Source organism: Prorops nasuta, unplaced genomic scaffold, assembly GCF_024137725.1.
Source record: "Prorops nasuta isolate Cenicafe-Biocafe unplaced genomic scaffold, Cenicafe_Pnas_1.2 PNAS00051, whole genome shotgun sequence".
In the NCBI taxonomy this organism is placed as follows: Eukaryota; Metazoa; Arthropoda; class Insecta; order Hymenoptera; family Bethylidae; genus Prorops; species Prorops nasuta.
The window spans coordinates 961329-973574 of NW_027116848.1; the positions used below are offsets into that span (position 1 = coordinate 961329).

The 12246-nt window shown below is 38.8% G+C and overlaps 2 protein-coding genes and 1 long non-coding RNA gene across 5 annotated transcripts; 2 read left to right on the top strand and 1 right to left on the bottom strand.

Moving 5' to 3' along the window:
• Positions 1-1092: 1092 nt before the first annotated feature.
• On the bottom strand, positions 1093-4522 carry LOC136784280 (uncharacterized). Of its 2 annotated transcripts, XR_010824395.1 has the most exons (4): positions 4383-4522; positions 3389-3604; positions 2604-2717; positions 1093-1220 (listed from the first exon to the last, which is right to left on the bottom strand). It is a non-coding gene; the product is annotated as an uncharacterized lncRNA (long non-coding RNA). The 2 variants fall into 2 exon arrangements; XR_010824394.1 differs by lacking the exon at positions 1093-1220 and having other exon boundaries at positions 2169-2717.
• LOC136784279 (ras-related protein Rab-37-like) lies at positions 1217-5832 on the top strand. Its single transcript, XM_066744857.1, has 6 exons — positions 1217-2153; positions 2922-3032; positions 3481-3589; positions 4424-4534; positions 4728-4869; positions 4957-5832. The coding sequence occupies exons 1-6, from the start codon at positions 1923-1925 to the stop codon at positions 5075-5077; spliced, it is 825 nt and encodes a 274-aa protein (XP_066600954.1). The 5' UTR covers positions 1217-1922; the 3' UTR covers positions 5078-5832.
• Positions 5833-6202: 370 nt separating this feature from the next.
• On the top strand, positions 6203-11172 carry LOC136784282 (gastrula zinc finger protein xFG20-1-like). Of its 2 annotated transcripts, none has more exons than XM_066744858.1 (4): positions 6203-6484; positions 6766-6906; positions 6979-7041; positions 7134-11172. In XM_066744858.1, the coding sequence occupies exons 1-4, from the start codon at positions 6341-6343 to the stop codon at positions 10263-10265; spliced, it is 3480 nt and encodes a 1159-aa protein (XP_066600955.1). In that variant the 5' UTR covers positions 6203-6340; the 3' UTR covers positions 10266-11172. The 2 variants fall into 2 exon arrangements, with proteins under 2 accessions (XP_066600955.1, XP_066600956.1); XM_066744859.1 differs by having other exon boundaries at positions 6449-6488.
• Positions 11173-12246: the final 1074 nt, after the last annotated feature.

A 12246-nucleotide genomic window follows, 5' to 3' on the forward strand; every position in this document is an offset into this window, starting at 1 on the left:
ATCAATTCCAGCGATGAAGCTGGATAGATTGTCTTGATAAACGAGTAGAACTTTATCGATTCAATAAACAAATCCGAGCGAACGTTCCAGGTTGCAAGATTCACGTTTTACAAATGGTTTTGTTCTGGCTCATAGAATTTTGGGACTCGGCGAAAAATAGTGTTACAAATGAAGTGTGCGAACGGGGGAGAGGAAAATCGCGAGTAATGAAAAACGTGGCATTCGGAACGACAATCGAGCTGGCGCGTTTACTAAGTGGCACGAATTGTCGATGCGTGACGTGACGCAAGCAGGCAGGCAGGCAGGCAGAAAAAGAGAGTCACGTGAACATTCGCCGTTTCTAGAGAGAGAGAAGATGGTGTCAGTGGCCTGCCGCTGCAAGCTTTGGTTCGCTTGGTCGCTGTTGTGGCGCCACCGGTTGGGTAAGCCCCGTTCGCGGTCGAATCGTGGGCCCCAGGACACTACCTGCCTCTGGCTAAATCGGTCCTCTTTTTATACAGAAACTCGCCATACAACTCTGGCGTGGGTGGGTCCCAGTCGGTAGGCCGACCCGCCAACAATAAAGCCTCCACCAACTGCTTTTTCTACCCTAAACTTTTCAACAGTTCTTCGCCTCTTCCTAAACGTTCTTATACAAAGTCAATCCTAATTTTATTCCACTGTTATTAAGATACTCTTACATTCCTATCTAACCCGGCCTACAGTACAAAACATTTCACATACGTAAATCTAACGCTGTACCGAGATCTCTGGTGAAAAATAGCGTTACACGAGACTGGCGTTGTTATTCTAACCAATAATGGCTTTTGATTTACAGTTTAACGCTCTTGCGACATGTTTTATTTGTACAATACAAACGCGTGTCTCAAAGTAAATTTTACTCTCACATTTTTCCGAGAAACCCTGGTCGAATAATCAGATCGTTCCACAGTTATATACGCAGCATTTGAAAATTCGTTAAAATATAGCGGAATAAATAGCTACCATTGCGTAAGCGGATGTGACGTATTTGATCAATCAGTTATAATACGTCTTGTAAAATATGGCAATACACGCGTAACAAGGTTCACGTAACGAATGGCTCAGTTATGAAAGGATCGCATCGCAAAATTCAGACGATCCACTCCGTTTCATTCCTCTCAATAATTTCTTCTTGCTCGCATCCCATTAACCATTTCGCACGGATCATCCGGCCTCGCAATCAACGTTCATTTCGCTTCCTGTGAATAAGAGAAAAAATGTGATTAATTGTTGGATGTTTGATTGTTAGTTTCACGTTAATGCATTTGGTAGTAAATAGTGAGAGACGATTCTGTGCTTATTGGAGGTGTCAACAGTTTGGCGGCTGGTGCAGGAGTTAAAGTGGGAAGAAGAAGAAGAAGAAGAAGCAGGGACAAAGTAGCCAAAGGGACAAAGGCGTTGTTGGTGTAAAAGGGAGCGATTGGGGAGTGCTTGGGAGGCCTCTCGGTCACTTTCACTCGGCGTGGCGGAGCCACCAGTCGTCTTGGAAGAACGGAGGAGAAGAAGAAGAAGGTGGTGGTGGTGGTGGCTGCGGTGGGTGCGAGGGAGAGAGAATCAGTCAGAGTAGCGCGAGAAAAGAAGAATTGGCCGATCGTTTGGATCGGAAGGGGAGAGAAAGAAGGAAGGAAGGCGAGTGGAAGAAGCTTGGAAGTCGTGGAAGAAGGCTGAAGAAGAAGAGGAAGGAGCCGTGCCGTGCCGCGCTGCGTCGCACCGCGCCACGCCGCGCCGCGGAGGTTGGCTGGACGGGTTGAGTGACCTGTTTGACAGCGTTGGTTAACACAGACACGGGCGTAGGGGCAAACATAGAAAGGTCTCGAGGGAGTAGGAGGACGGAGCGAGTGCGACGAGACGAAGATTGGCCGAGAAGAAGAGCAAATTGGTGCTCCCGGTATTAGGAGCCCATGAGCATCGTGGAGGAAGCACTGCGCAGTGTGAGCAAGCGAACGAGGCTAGGCTCGCGCGGTAGCAGCCAGAGCAGCACCGATTGGTCCCAGCAGGGCCCCACCAATGGCGCTAGGGGCCCGGCCTCTCAGGCCCCCACGCGCCAGTCCTCTCAGGCCCGCCAATCTTCCAACGACAGCGCCCCTTCTCCGGATCAGGCCCCACCCGACCACGGAGACCTCTTCTTCAAGGTCGAGTCACACAACTGCTCTCCTGTCTCTCTCTCTCTATCATACCTTATTTATCCTCCGATAAACCATTTCTATTAATCATTACAAAATACTTCTGCTTATTCCTATTGCTTCCTCAAAAATTTTCACAACTTAATTACAACACTCTAACTTTCATTGCAATCGAAATTCACGAGTCTTAATGGAAAAACTGTTTGTTTGGAAGAAATTAGAGTTTGGGAATTAATAATTGTACGTCTATAGTGTAGTGTGCTTTAAACGTTTATATCCTGGATAAAACTCTATAATACCTGAGAAATTGAGTTTTCTTTTTAATATAGAGCAAATATTTCATTCGCAACAAGCTCGCGAGTGGGATTATAGTATATTTCTTTGATACAAAGCCCTACACGGAGCTCGCATATCTCTTTTTGTCAAGGATGAGCTATTTTCCTGGAAAATTATACTTACTCGTTGCATATTTGATCCATCCTTCTTCGTGTAGCTCGGAGCGTCCAGTAATTTTCAAATAACACGCTACCAGATAATAGCCTCGCGATCACACAATTCCCATTATTGAATCTCCTAGAATTTTGTAATAGCAATGAAACAAGGGCAGACTTTTGGACTAATATAACGAGTGACAATTAAAAAAGTTTCCTTATTAAGTGGAATTTAAAGTTGGCGAAAATTTGTCGAAACTCATTTTTCAAGTAATTTACTGTGGTAGCGGCACTCAATTGATTTCAACTGCTTTTGACAATAATAAACCTTTTTTACGTGAAATAGGTGATGCTATTGGGAGATAGCGGAGTTGGGAAAACGTGCTTGCTGACGCGTTTCCATAGTGGCAGGTCTTTAGATGGAAACTACTTAACAACGGTTGGCATTGACTTCAGGGTGAGGCACGTTTTAAACTCTGTGTCTCGGTTCGAAAATCTCACGGAAATTTATATCATTTAATCTATATTAAAAATTCCAAGAATTAATATGCTTTAATACAAACCAAACTTTTTTTTTGAGCCTCCTGATTTCTTGGAAAATAAAATCTGTACAACTAAACATGTAAATATGTATTCTTTTGTCCCTAATTATAATTCTCCGAAAGTACGTGAGCGTTTGTTTGGCTATTTTGCCACAACATTGTATTGTATTCGAGCACACAAGTGTGTTTTTGTATACATGCGACCACAAAACGGGTGGCCAACCGGCTAAAGCTAGCAGAACATATAAAAAAAGATAAATGCATTACTCACGACTAAATAGTTCAATAATTGTTTTCTCTACTCATATACTATTGGCTCTCCTCACGCTGATTTTATCAGGCAATTTCTATGTGATTTTTCAGAACAAACTGGTTACTGTTGACGAAATGACAATTAAACTCCAGATATGGGATACGGCTGGTCAGGAGCGGTTTAGAAGCGTGACTCATTCTTACTACAGGGATGCCCATGGTAGGTTTACAAATTCTGCAAAAAATAATTACAAATATTAGTGAGAGAAAAGGCTCTAGAAATTTAGGAAGAGTCACGAGTGATCTAGAAGCGAGTTCAATCAAGTTATTTTCATTAACAAGATAGACGCGGTAATCGAGTTTAATTGTTAAGTCCATTCGAATCCCGATTATTGTCGGAATGAGGGAATCGAACGAAAACCTTAATCAATTCTCATGCACGCAATCAGCATCCTATTTAGAAATGTCCGAGCGGCAAGCAACAATCACGGAACAAGGCGGAATCGTAAATTGCTGGCTCGCAGGCATTGGCACTAGGACGAACACATTGCCATTTTATTGAGCGTTGATTTACCGCGAGACGTAAATTAATACTCGCCAACTGTATATAATATATCACGCTGACCCAATTGAGCGACTGATAAGCTTTTCATAAAGTCGATCCTACTGTAACCGTAAAGTTATTTGACAAAAAAAAAAAAAATGAAACAAGCTTATCGAATAATTTGTGGTTTTGTTTCCCAAATCTTCTCACATTTCGCTGCTTTTGTCAATAAGGTGTCTTATATTCACGCCTAGTCCCCGTACAGTATTATACACCCATCGTGTCTCCAGAAATACTTTATCCTTCGTTTCTCTTTTCTTGCTGGCGTTACCAATAAGGTTTACAGTCCCGTATGCATATATTTACACGAGGTTATGAAACGAGACCGGTTCCAAGTACGACAATAACAGAGGTAGAGCGCAGGTCTAAGCTTCTAGTTCATAAATCGACTCATAACTCTGTGTATTACCGATTGCACAATAGATGAGAATGTTCATGACTGGTTTTCAGCTCTGTTGCTACTGTACGACGTAACGAATAAGACGAGCTTCGATAACATCAGGGCCTGGCTCAGCGAGATCCGGGAACATGCTAATGAGGACGTGGTCATCATGCTGCTGGGTTAGTCTTGTTTCTTTTATTCGTTTGCATAATCCCTGATTTATGCTCCCCTGCCACTTTAATCACAGAAATTACCGTATCGGTCGATTAAAATGTAATCAGGCGTCTCAAATTATTTATTAGTCCATCTGTTTCAGTCTATAACACACTTCTGTTATGATATAATCGCGTCATTAATAATTCTGTTTTTTAGGCAACAAATGCGATTGTGGAAGCGAACGGATGGTAAAGAAGGAAGATGGAGCCAGACTAGCATCAGAATATGGTGTGCCGTTCATCGAAACGTCTGCCAAGACTGGCCTCAACGTTGAATTGGCCTTTCATGCCGTAGCTAGGTTAAATCTTAATAAATGAAAATTACGGCAGTCGATTGACATTGTAAAATAACTTTAAAAATTATATATACATGTATATTTGTTTAGGGAATTGCTGGCAATGAAGAGCGACGATCCGGACGAAAACAAATTCAATGTACAGGACTATGTACGTCAACAATCTGAAACGAATTCTTGTGGCTTCGGTACTAACTGTCTAACAACCTGAATAGCGCCAAATCTTATTGCGCATGCGCCTACATCTAATTTGAACCGAGAAACGGCCGAACACGGATCGGAACTTGTTGGCCGAACGACGCGGGAAACAGCTCCAGAATTCGATTCGAAGCATTTTTGCCGCCATTTCTGAACAATAGTTATAGACGCGAATCACGACAGACCGCAAAAATTGCCATTGATGTTTCGTGTAACCATCATTATTGAAAAACTCCAAATAGATCGTTCGGCCCGAAACAAATATTACGATTTTCTTTTTTCAACGTATCCTCTTTAAGATAAAACTGTTTCCTGGGATACATCGGTTTACTGCTTGATACAAATTTTCAAGTGTGCACAATCCCAAGCGCAAATAGCTGATGAAAAATTATAGTTTTATTTTTCGAGCAACTAATACTACACGCGTGCTTTGTTTGTATAAAGTAGAGCATTATGGAGCTCTTCTGTTAAAGATCATAGAAATATATAAACGGTTATACATTACAATGTACATTAATGTTAATAGACCTTATCAAATATTGATTTGGTGCTTCCAACATTTTTTTTAGCTTTTTATTCACGAACACAAACATGGTAATATGATTTACTTTTTTATGTTGAATGAACAGCTAATGTGTATATGTTAAATGTCGTTATAACAAAATTATATATATAACTTTATCTTAGAAATGTACATACAAAAAAGATACGATTAAATGTTATAATCTTGGAGAACACTTACAGAAATAATAAAATTTCTCCGATGCTAAATAATCGTCGACTCCTTAATTTTCAAATCCTCTCTGTGGTTAGCAAATATCTACGAATTCCTCTCACCTGAGTTAATAATTTGTTGCAGAACAAATGAGACACAATTGAACGTCCCTCTGTTCGAATGAAAATTTTAAGAACGAGAACTGTGTGTTTAGAAAAGAAGTAACAATTAACGACAATGAATAATAGGAATGATGGACCATCGACGCCATATTGACTAGTGTAGTATCGTAGTACTAGAAATTGAACCATCCTATTTGAGAGAAACCGAGGAACTCGAATTAGCCGACGACAACCTGGATTGGATACCGGCAACAATCTGGAAAAGGGAATAGGATGAAATTGAACCTCTTCATTCCGGGAATCGTTCGTTCTGCGGCCTCAGTTCAAATTAACTTAAATGTCGAACGCCGAACAAAAAGCTGCGTCTCTAACCTATCGGTGAGATCTATAAATTTAATAGGACAGACTCTTCGCAGCCTTATAAATTCAGCATTGCAAAATGGACGAAATGATAGACGAAGCAGATATTCAAAATGTATGCAGATTGTGCCTTTCCAACGAGAATCCAAAAACTTGGATATTTAATAATCAGGGTTCGACGATACCACTTGCATCTAAAATACAAGCGTGTCTGTCAATAAATGTATGTAAGAGTTGCTGCATTTAGATTTGCGCTAGATCCTTCTTATAATGCCTATAGCTAGAAATTTATGTGAGGTTATGTATACCATACAATATTTAGAATTCAAGTGATAATTGCTATTATTGTTTATTAGTGTTTATGTATGACCAATCATAATTATATTGCTTCATTAATAATTGGTCTTCTTTGTAACATTTAACTTTAAAAATCTTTATGATTTGGTTCGACTGTTTGCTACTCTCTATCTTTTTAATAAAGATTCATTGACTTATATTTTGTAGGTTACCATTGATGACAAATTGTCAACAGTAATATGTTTATCATGCATTAAACATGTAAATCAATGGCATGAATACAGGGAATCTTGTCATCAATCTCAGATAAAGCTAACCCAATGGTTGTCAAAACAAGTGGAGGAGCATGTAAGTAGGCTTTTGGTTCTCCTATAATTTTTGTCTTTTATATTTCAGTCATTTATGTATCAACTATTATAGGTTGCTGTAAAATGTGAACCTGATAACGATTTGATATTGGGAAATGCCGGTAACTTTGAAGCTGTGCGTATTTTGAAATCTACAAAAGATTGCTTTACTAGTTCACTTTTATGCTCTGTTGTTATAATATAAACTTAACGTACAACTAATTTCAGAGTCTCACAGAAATAGACGAGGTACACGATGTTTCCCTACCTGACAAAGAAGTGAGTTTTATAACTATAAAGGATGAACCCACGAATGAATATGATACCGATTGTACCATAGAAATAGAATCTGTAACTGGCAATGAATTGACAAGTACCTTTGAGGATGAAACAAATGACATTTTCATGGAAGCTGATTCTACACAAAAAGCAGCTACGAAGAACCAGTGTGCAAAAAAAAAGAGTCGTCGGCGTGTCCACACGCATTACAAAGGGCCAAAACTCTGTTTGCTAAAATGCAAAATTTGTAACATTAATTTACATTCGAAATATAGTTACATAAATCATATGAACAGGTACCACAGTGAGCCTGTTGAAGATGTAGGAACCAATGAGAGCGAAATGAGCACTGCTACGGAAGAGGAGGAGGAGGAGATCGAGGATGTAGAAGATGAGCTGGTCAGTATGGAAAACGATGCGCTTTTGCCACAGGTCCAACAAAATATAATAAGTCAATTAAAAACTTTCTCTTGCTACACCTGCAAGAAGAGCTTCAATGATCATAAAAGGACACTTGTACACATTAGGTATCACATGCCTGACTTGAGGCCGTATACTTGCACTGCTTGCTTGACGGAATTTCCTGACAGATCTATGTACAAACTACATTGCTGTGATTCTTTCGAGTGTGCCATGAAAATTGCTTTGGTTGTCCCAACATTTGGCAAGGAGAAGTATTTCACGTGTAACATGTGTTTGAGATCTTTGCCCAATAGAAAAGAATTACTCAGTCATTTATCAAAGCACTCGTACCAGCAGTATCAGGCATTAATGTCTGCTTCAGAGGAGACCCCGAAGCTTCGATTAATGGAATCGTCGGCACTACAGCAAAATAACGTGAATTCTTTGGAAGTTAGCCAAACATCAGTGAAAAATAATGATCCTGGGGGATATACTTGCAAACTCTGTGGAATGAAATACAAGCGTATAAGCAATTGGATCAAACATTCGGTTCTCTGTATGAAGCTGAAACCCAGTACAAGAATATCTTATGAATGTACCAAATGCTCTAAAACCTTCCTCGTGTTTCGTAAATTTTGTTATCATCTTGCATCAGTACACAAGACGAAGGAAATTGTTTGCTCCAAGTGCCATAAGAAATTTAAAAATGGAAATGAGTTCCTACAGCACTATGGTGAACACACGACAATAGAGGGTAGCAGAGAATTCGTCGACACACTGGACGGTACTGATACAACAGAGTTTAACGACCCGTTAATCGAAAACCCGGAGAGTGAAGTCGAACGCACATACAATTGTGCTCTATGCGACAGTGATTTCTCTTCGATGGCCGAACTTTCCGAACACAGAAATCTCCATCTCAAGGTCAAAATTTATTCTTGCGTAATTTGTCGTAGCATGTTCAGTAGTGCCAATGCCTTGGAGATTCACATGAAGGATCATGGAATCAAAAATATCCAAGATTTGAACACGAGGGCTTCTAGCGCACAGAGCATAAGCCCGAACAAGGGCCCAAAGGTCAAGTCACTTCATGCTAAACACGACAGACTCAAGTGCCACGTATGTGGACGTCGTTTCTCCAATGCTGCTAATAAAATGAGACACGTTAGATATATTCACGAGAAAGAGCGTCGGTTGGTTTGTCCATTGTGTCCTGAAATGTTTCATACAAAGGAGAAGTGCGAGACTCACGTCTTCACTGAGCATCCCGATTTGGCTGATTCTTCTTTTCAATGTAACGAATGCTGGAGGTTTTTCGTTTGCCAAGACAACTTGGATGATCATATGGCAAAAGATCATCCCACTTTCATGCTTTTAAAATGTGATCTATGTCCTAAGAAATTCGCAGATAAGAAGTCACTTAAGATTCATCGGGGATGGCATTCCAGGGCCAATTACAAATTAGCTTTGGACAACCCTGATAATCTCGTAGAATCTGCGAAATCCAACGACAAGAGACCAGCTACAGCAAGAAAATCATTCTCATCTTTAGCAACGCAAGCACTAGGGAACAATCTCCAATGTCAGGTGTGCAATGAACGATTCGACGATGTAACTGTATTAAGAAAACACTTGTGGGACGTTCATTGTGCCAAAAACAAAGCGGAGAAACGTATATCAAGTAATGAGCTGCAATGCGAGCTGTGCACCAACGTCTTACCCGACCAGAAAAGTTTCGAGAGTCACCTCCAATGGCACAAAGCTAATCCGCTTTTCGGCAACGATGCCAAGGATCGTTTTGCCTGCGATGTATGTAACAAAACGTTCGTCTCGAAGAAGAGTATGAGCAGACATAAAAAATTACACAAACCTGCGTCGTCAGTTGATGTACAATACCCTCAGTGGTTCTGCTTCAGTTGTGAGAAGTCATTTACCGCCAAACAATCGTTGCAACGACATAACACAAATTTCCACAATAACAAACATAGGAAGAAGGTTGTTCAACCTGCGAATAATCCTCGACAATATTCGACCAACGAAACGAATACGAAGCGATTGAAAATGGAAACTAACGGTGCACCGGTAATTGCGGACTCGGACAATCGGGGAAAGAAGGCAGTGAGCTGCCATTTTTGTAAAAAGTTATTCCCTAATATGAGCCTTCTCTTCCGACACAAGCAACTGGCACACAAATACATACATCCGAATAAATTAAACAAAGTTATATATCTTCCAGAGCCAGATCCCTCGGGAAAGATGTTCTGCACCTATTGCCGGAGGAGTTTCCAGTCGTTGTCGCATTTACGAATGCATTATGCCCAGAAACACAAGAATGTAGTTTTGCAGAAATCAATAGAACATAAGAAATGCAAAAAATCCCCCGAATTTCAAGTCGACACTATAATCTATAGCTGCGAACTTTGCGACCGGATCACTCTGAGCAAGGACACTTTCGTGGAGCACATGCAACAAGTTCACAAGAGCCGCTACGTATTTGGCTCTGGAAAGATATTGCACAAAGAAGTGCTATTCGAACATTATCAGGTAAGCTCTAACGGTACCATTTGCCCAAAATGTAACATCAAATATCCTAATTTACGATGCCTGAAAATCCATTATATCAAGAAGCACGCAAACGCAGATTTAAGCTTACCTAGGTTGGACCGCCCTATAATTTAAAAAACTACAGAGACACTAAGTATTTTTATTTTACAAGTATTAATTATGCGGGGATCGACGATTGAATCGATCGCCGATGTTTGGAATAAAATTTTTTAAACTAGTGACCGCTTCTGAATGTTCATTATGTATAATCAATTTTTACTAGATTTGTAGTCTTTTCTATTTGTATAAGAATCTATTTTATTTCTCAAGACGTATTTCCTTTGACTTAGTTATGATCAAGCTTATTGATCTTTAAGCTGATGAGTTATTTGGTTTTTTGTATGTACAGCATTGTTTAACATTGATTTATGTATATAGTTTTGTAGTTACAATCGATACCACTTTTGCTAGGATAATTGCCAAAAGAGAATATTTTTCCTTTCTTTATTGATCCATGATTTCACGGCTAATAAGTCGAATGTCATATTTTTAAGATAAAAAATTTTAGAAAGAACGAATGTTTGCGGTAATTGCACAAAAAATACCAGTTATACATAATATACATATATCTCAGCTGTTAATGTGCTAGATCTCAGTAAGCTTAGTAAAAATGAATAAAATGAACAGTTTTGTATTGGAGACAATAAAATGAGACACTGGGAGCATGACCTACTGATAAGCACACTACGCGAGTAGCCTAAAGGTGAAGTCTTACGACGTGTCTTGAGGAATCATGATACTCACCCCCATGATCCTCTCATTCATAGTAGCTTGTAAACTGTGCACGCCGCGTCTTGATATTTCATCCAAGTTTACTTTTTTGCCTGTGTGTGTGTTTACAAATCAAAGGGGAAGACACAAGAATTGCTTTAGTCTTCCTTATTAAAACGTTTGTATATTAACTGTACGAGCCTTATAATTTTCATTGTATAAGGATATACACATATATATATATATATAATAAAGAAAATTTATAGATTTACACGACTGTGTCTTCTGATATTCCCTCTCTAAGCGTGATAATTTTTAACACAACTTACCTTTTTCCATCCTCGTAGTGTCTCGAGCCTATACGACCACACTACACAAGCTGCGCATAGGTGAAAAAAATTGCTCGTGCGTATAGCTAACGATACAATTTGTGGTTGACGCATCAGTTTACGCAGTTTGCCTTGGACAAATAAACGAAACTTTTGAATGAACTGTTCCTTTTAATGCAGAAACCAATTATATTAAAAGAATTAACGTGGAGAGCACCAATTCCATCGAATGCAACTGCACGATGGTTGAATAACAAAGGAATATTTGCCAATGTGGTTGGTAAAGTGAGGGTTATTGAAAAGTCTCAATCAGATAAATTATTGATATTCTCTTTTTTATGAATGCACAAAACATTTTAATATAAACTTAAAAATTCGTACAACAATATGAAAAATTATAGACTATTATACACATGTATATATAGATATATGTCGTACTTTTTTATTTATATTTTCAAGGTTTATCAATATATATTTTTTATTTATTCATTCATTTTGCTATATATATATATATATATATTTATATATATATATATTTAGATTTATTTATTTATATATTATATTTTCTTTTAACGGGATGGAAAACTTCCGTATCTCACTAAATATGAAGAATATACATATCATATTCTCGTTATATACGTAAATATAGAAATATAAAGTGAGCCGTTGCACGGCTCCGCGCTACATTTTACAATCAAGATTTTTAAAAATCGAATTACAATTGAATGATAGAATTCGTAATAATGCTTATACACTTATACGTAAAGTAGACAACAATGGCAATAATAATAATAATAATAGTAATAAGTCAAGTAACAACAATTAGTACGTTACGTACGCGGTTCCTGTTGGAAAAAGTGGGGAGTTTACATTAGGTAGTAAGTGTATAGTACCGCGTGACGTATGCCCAAAGAATACGCATACGCGCGCGGAATATAATATTCAAAATGTTCCATATACATACATTATTATATACTATATTGTATATATGTATAGTTTTGTATATTGCTGCAAAA

Coding starts and splice junctions, on each gene's coding strand:
- LOC136784282 (XM_066744858.1), top strand. CDS start 6,341: ATGGACGAAATGATAGACGAAGCAGATATTCAAAATGTATGCAGATTG. Junction 6,485..6,765: donor AAGCGTGTCTGTCAATAAAT/GTATGTAAGAGT, acceptor TATATTTTGTAG/GTTACCATTGATGACAAATT. Junction 7,042..7,133: donor ATGCCGGTAACTTTGAAGCT/GTGCGTATTTTG, acceptor AACTAATTTCAG/AGTCTCACAGAAATAGACGA.
- LOC136784279 (XM_066744857.1), top strand. CDS start 1,923: ATGAGCATCGTGGAGGAAGCACTGCGCAGTGTGAGCAAGCGAACGAGG. Junction 3,033..3,480: donor CGGTTGGCATTGACTTCAGG/GTGAGGCACGTT, acceptor GTGATTTTTCAG/AACAAACTGGTTACTGTTGA. Junction 3,590..4,423: donor TTACTACAGGGATGCCCATG/GTAGGTTTACAA, acceptor ACTGGTTTTCAG/CTCTGTTGCTACTGTACGAC.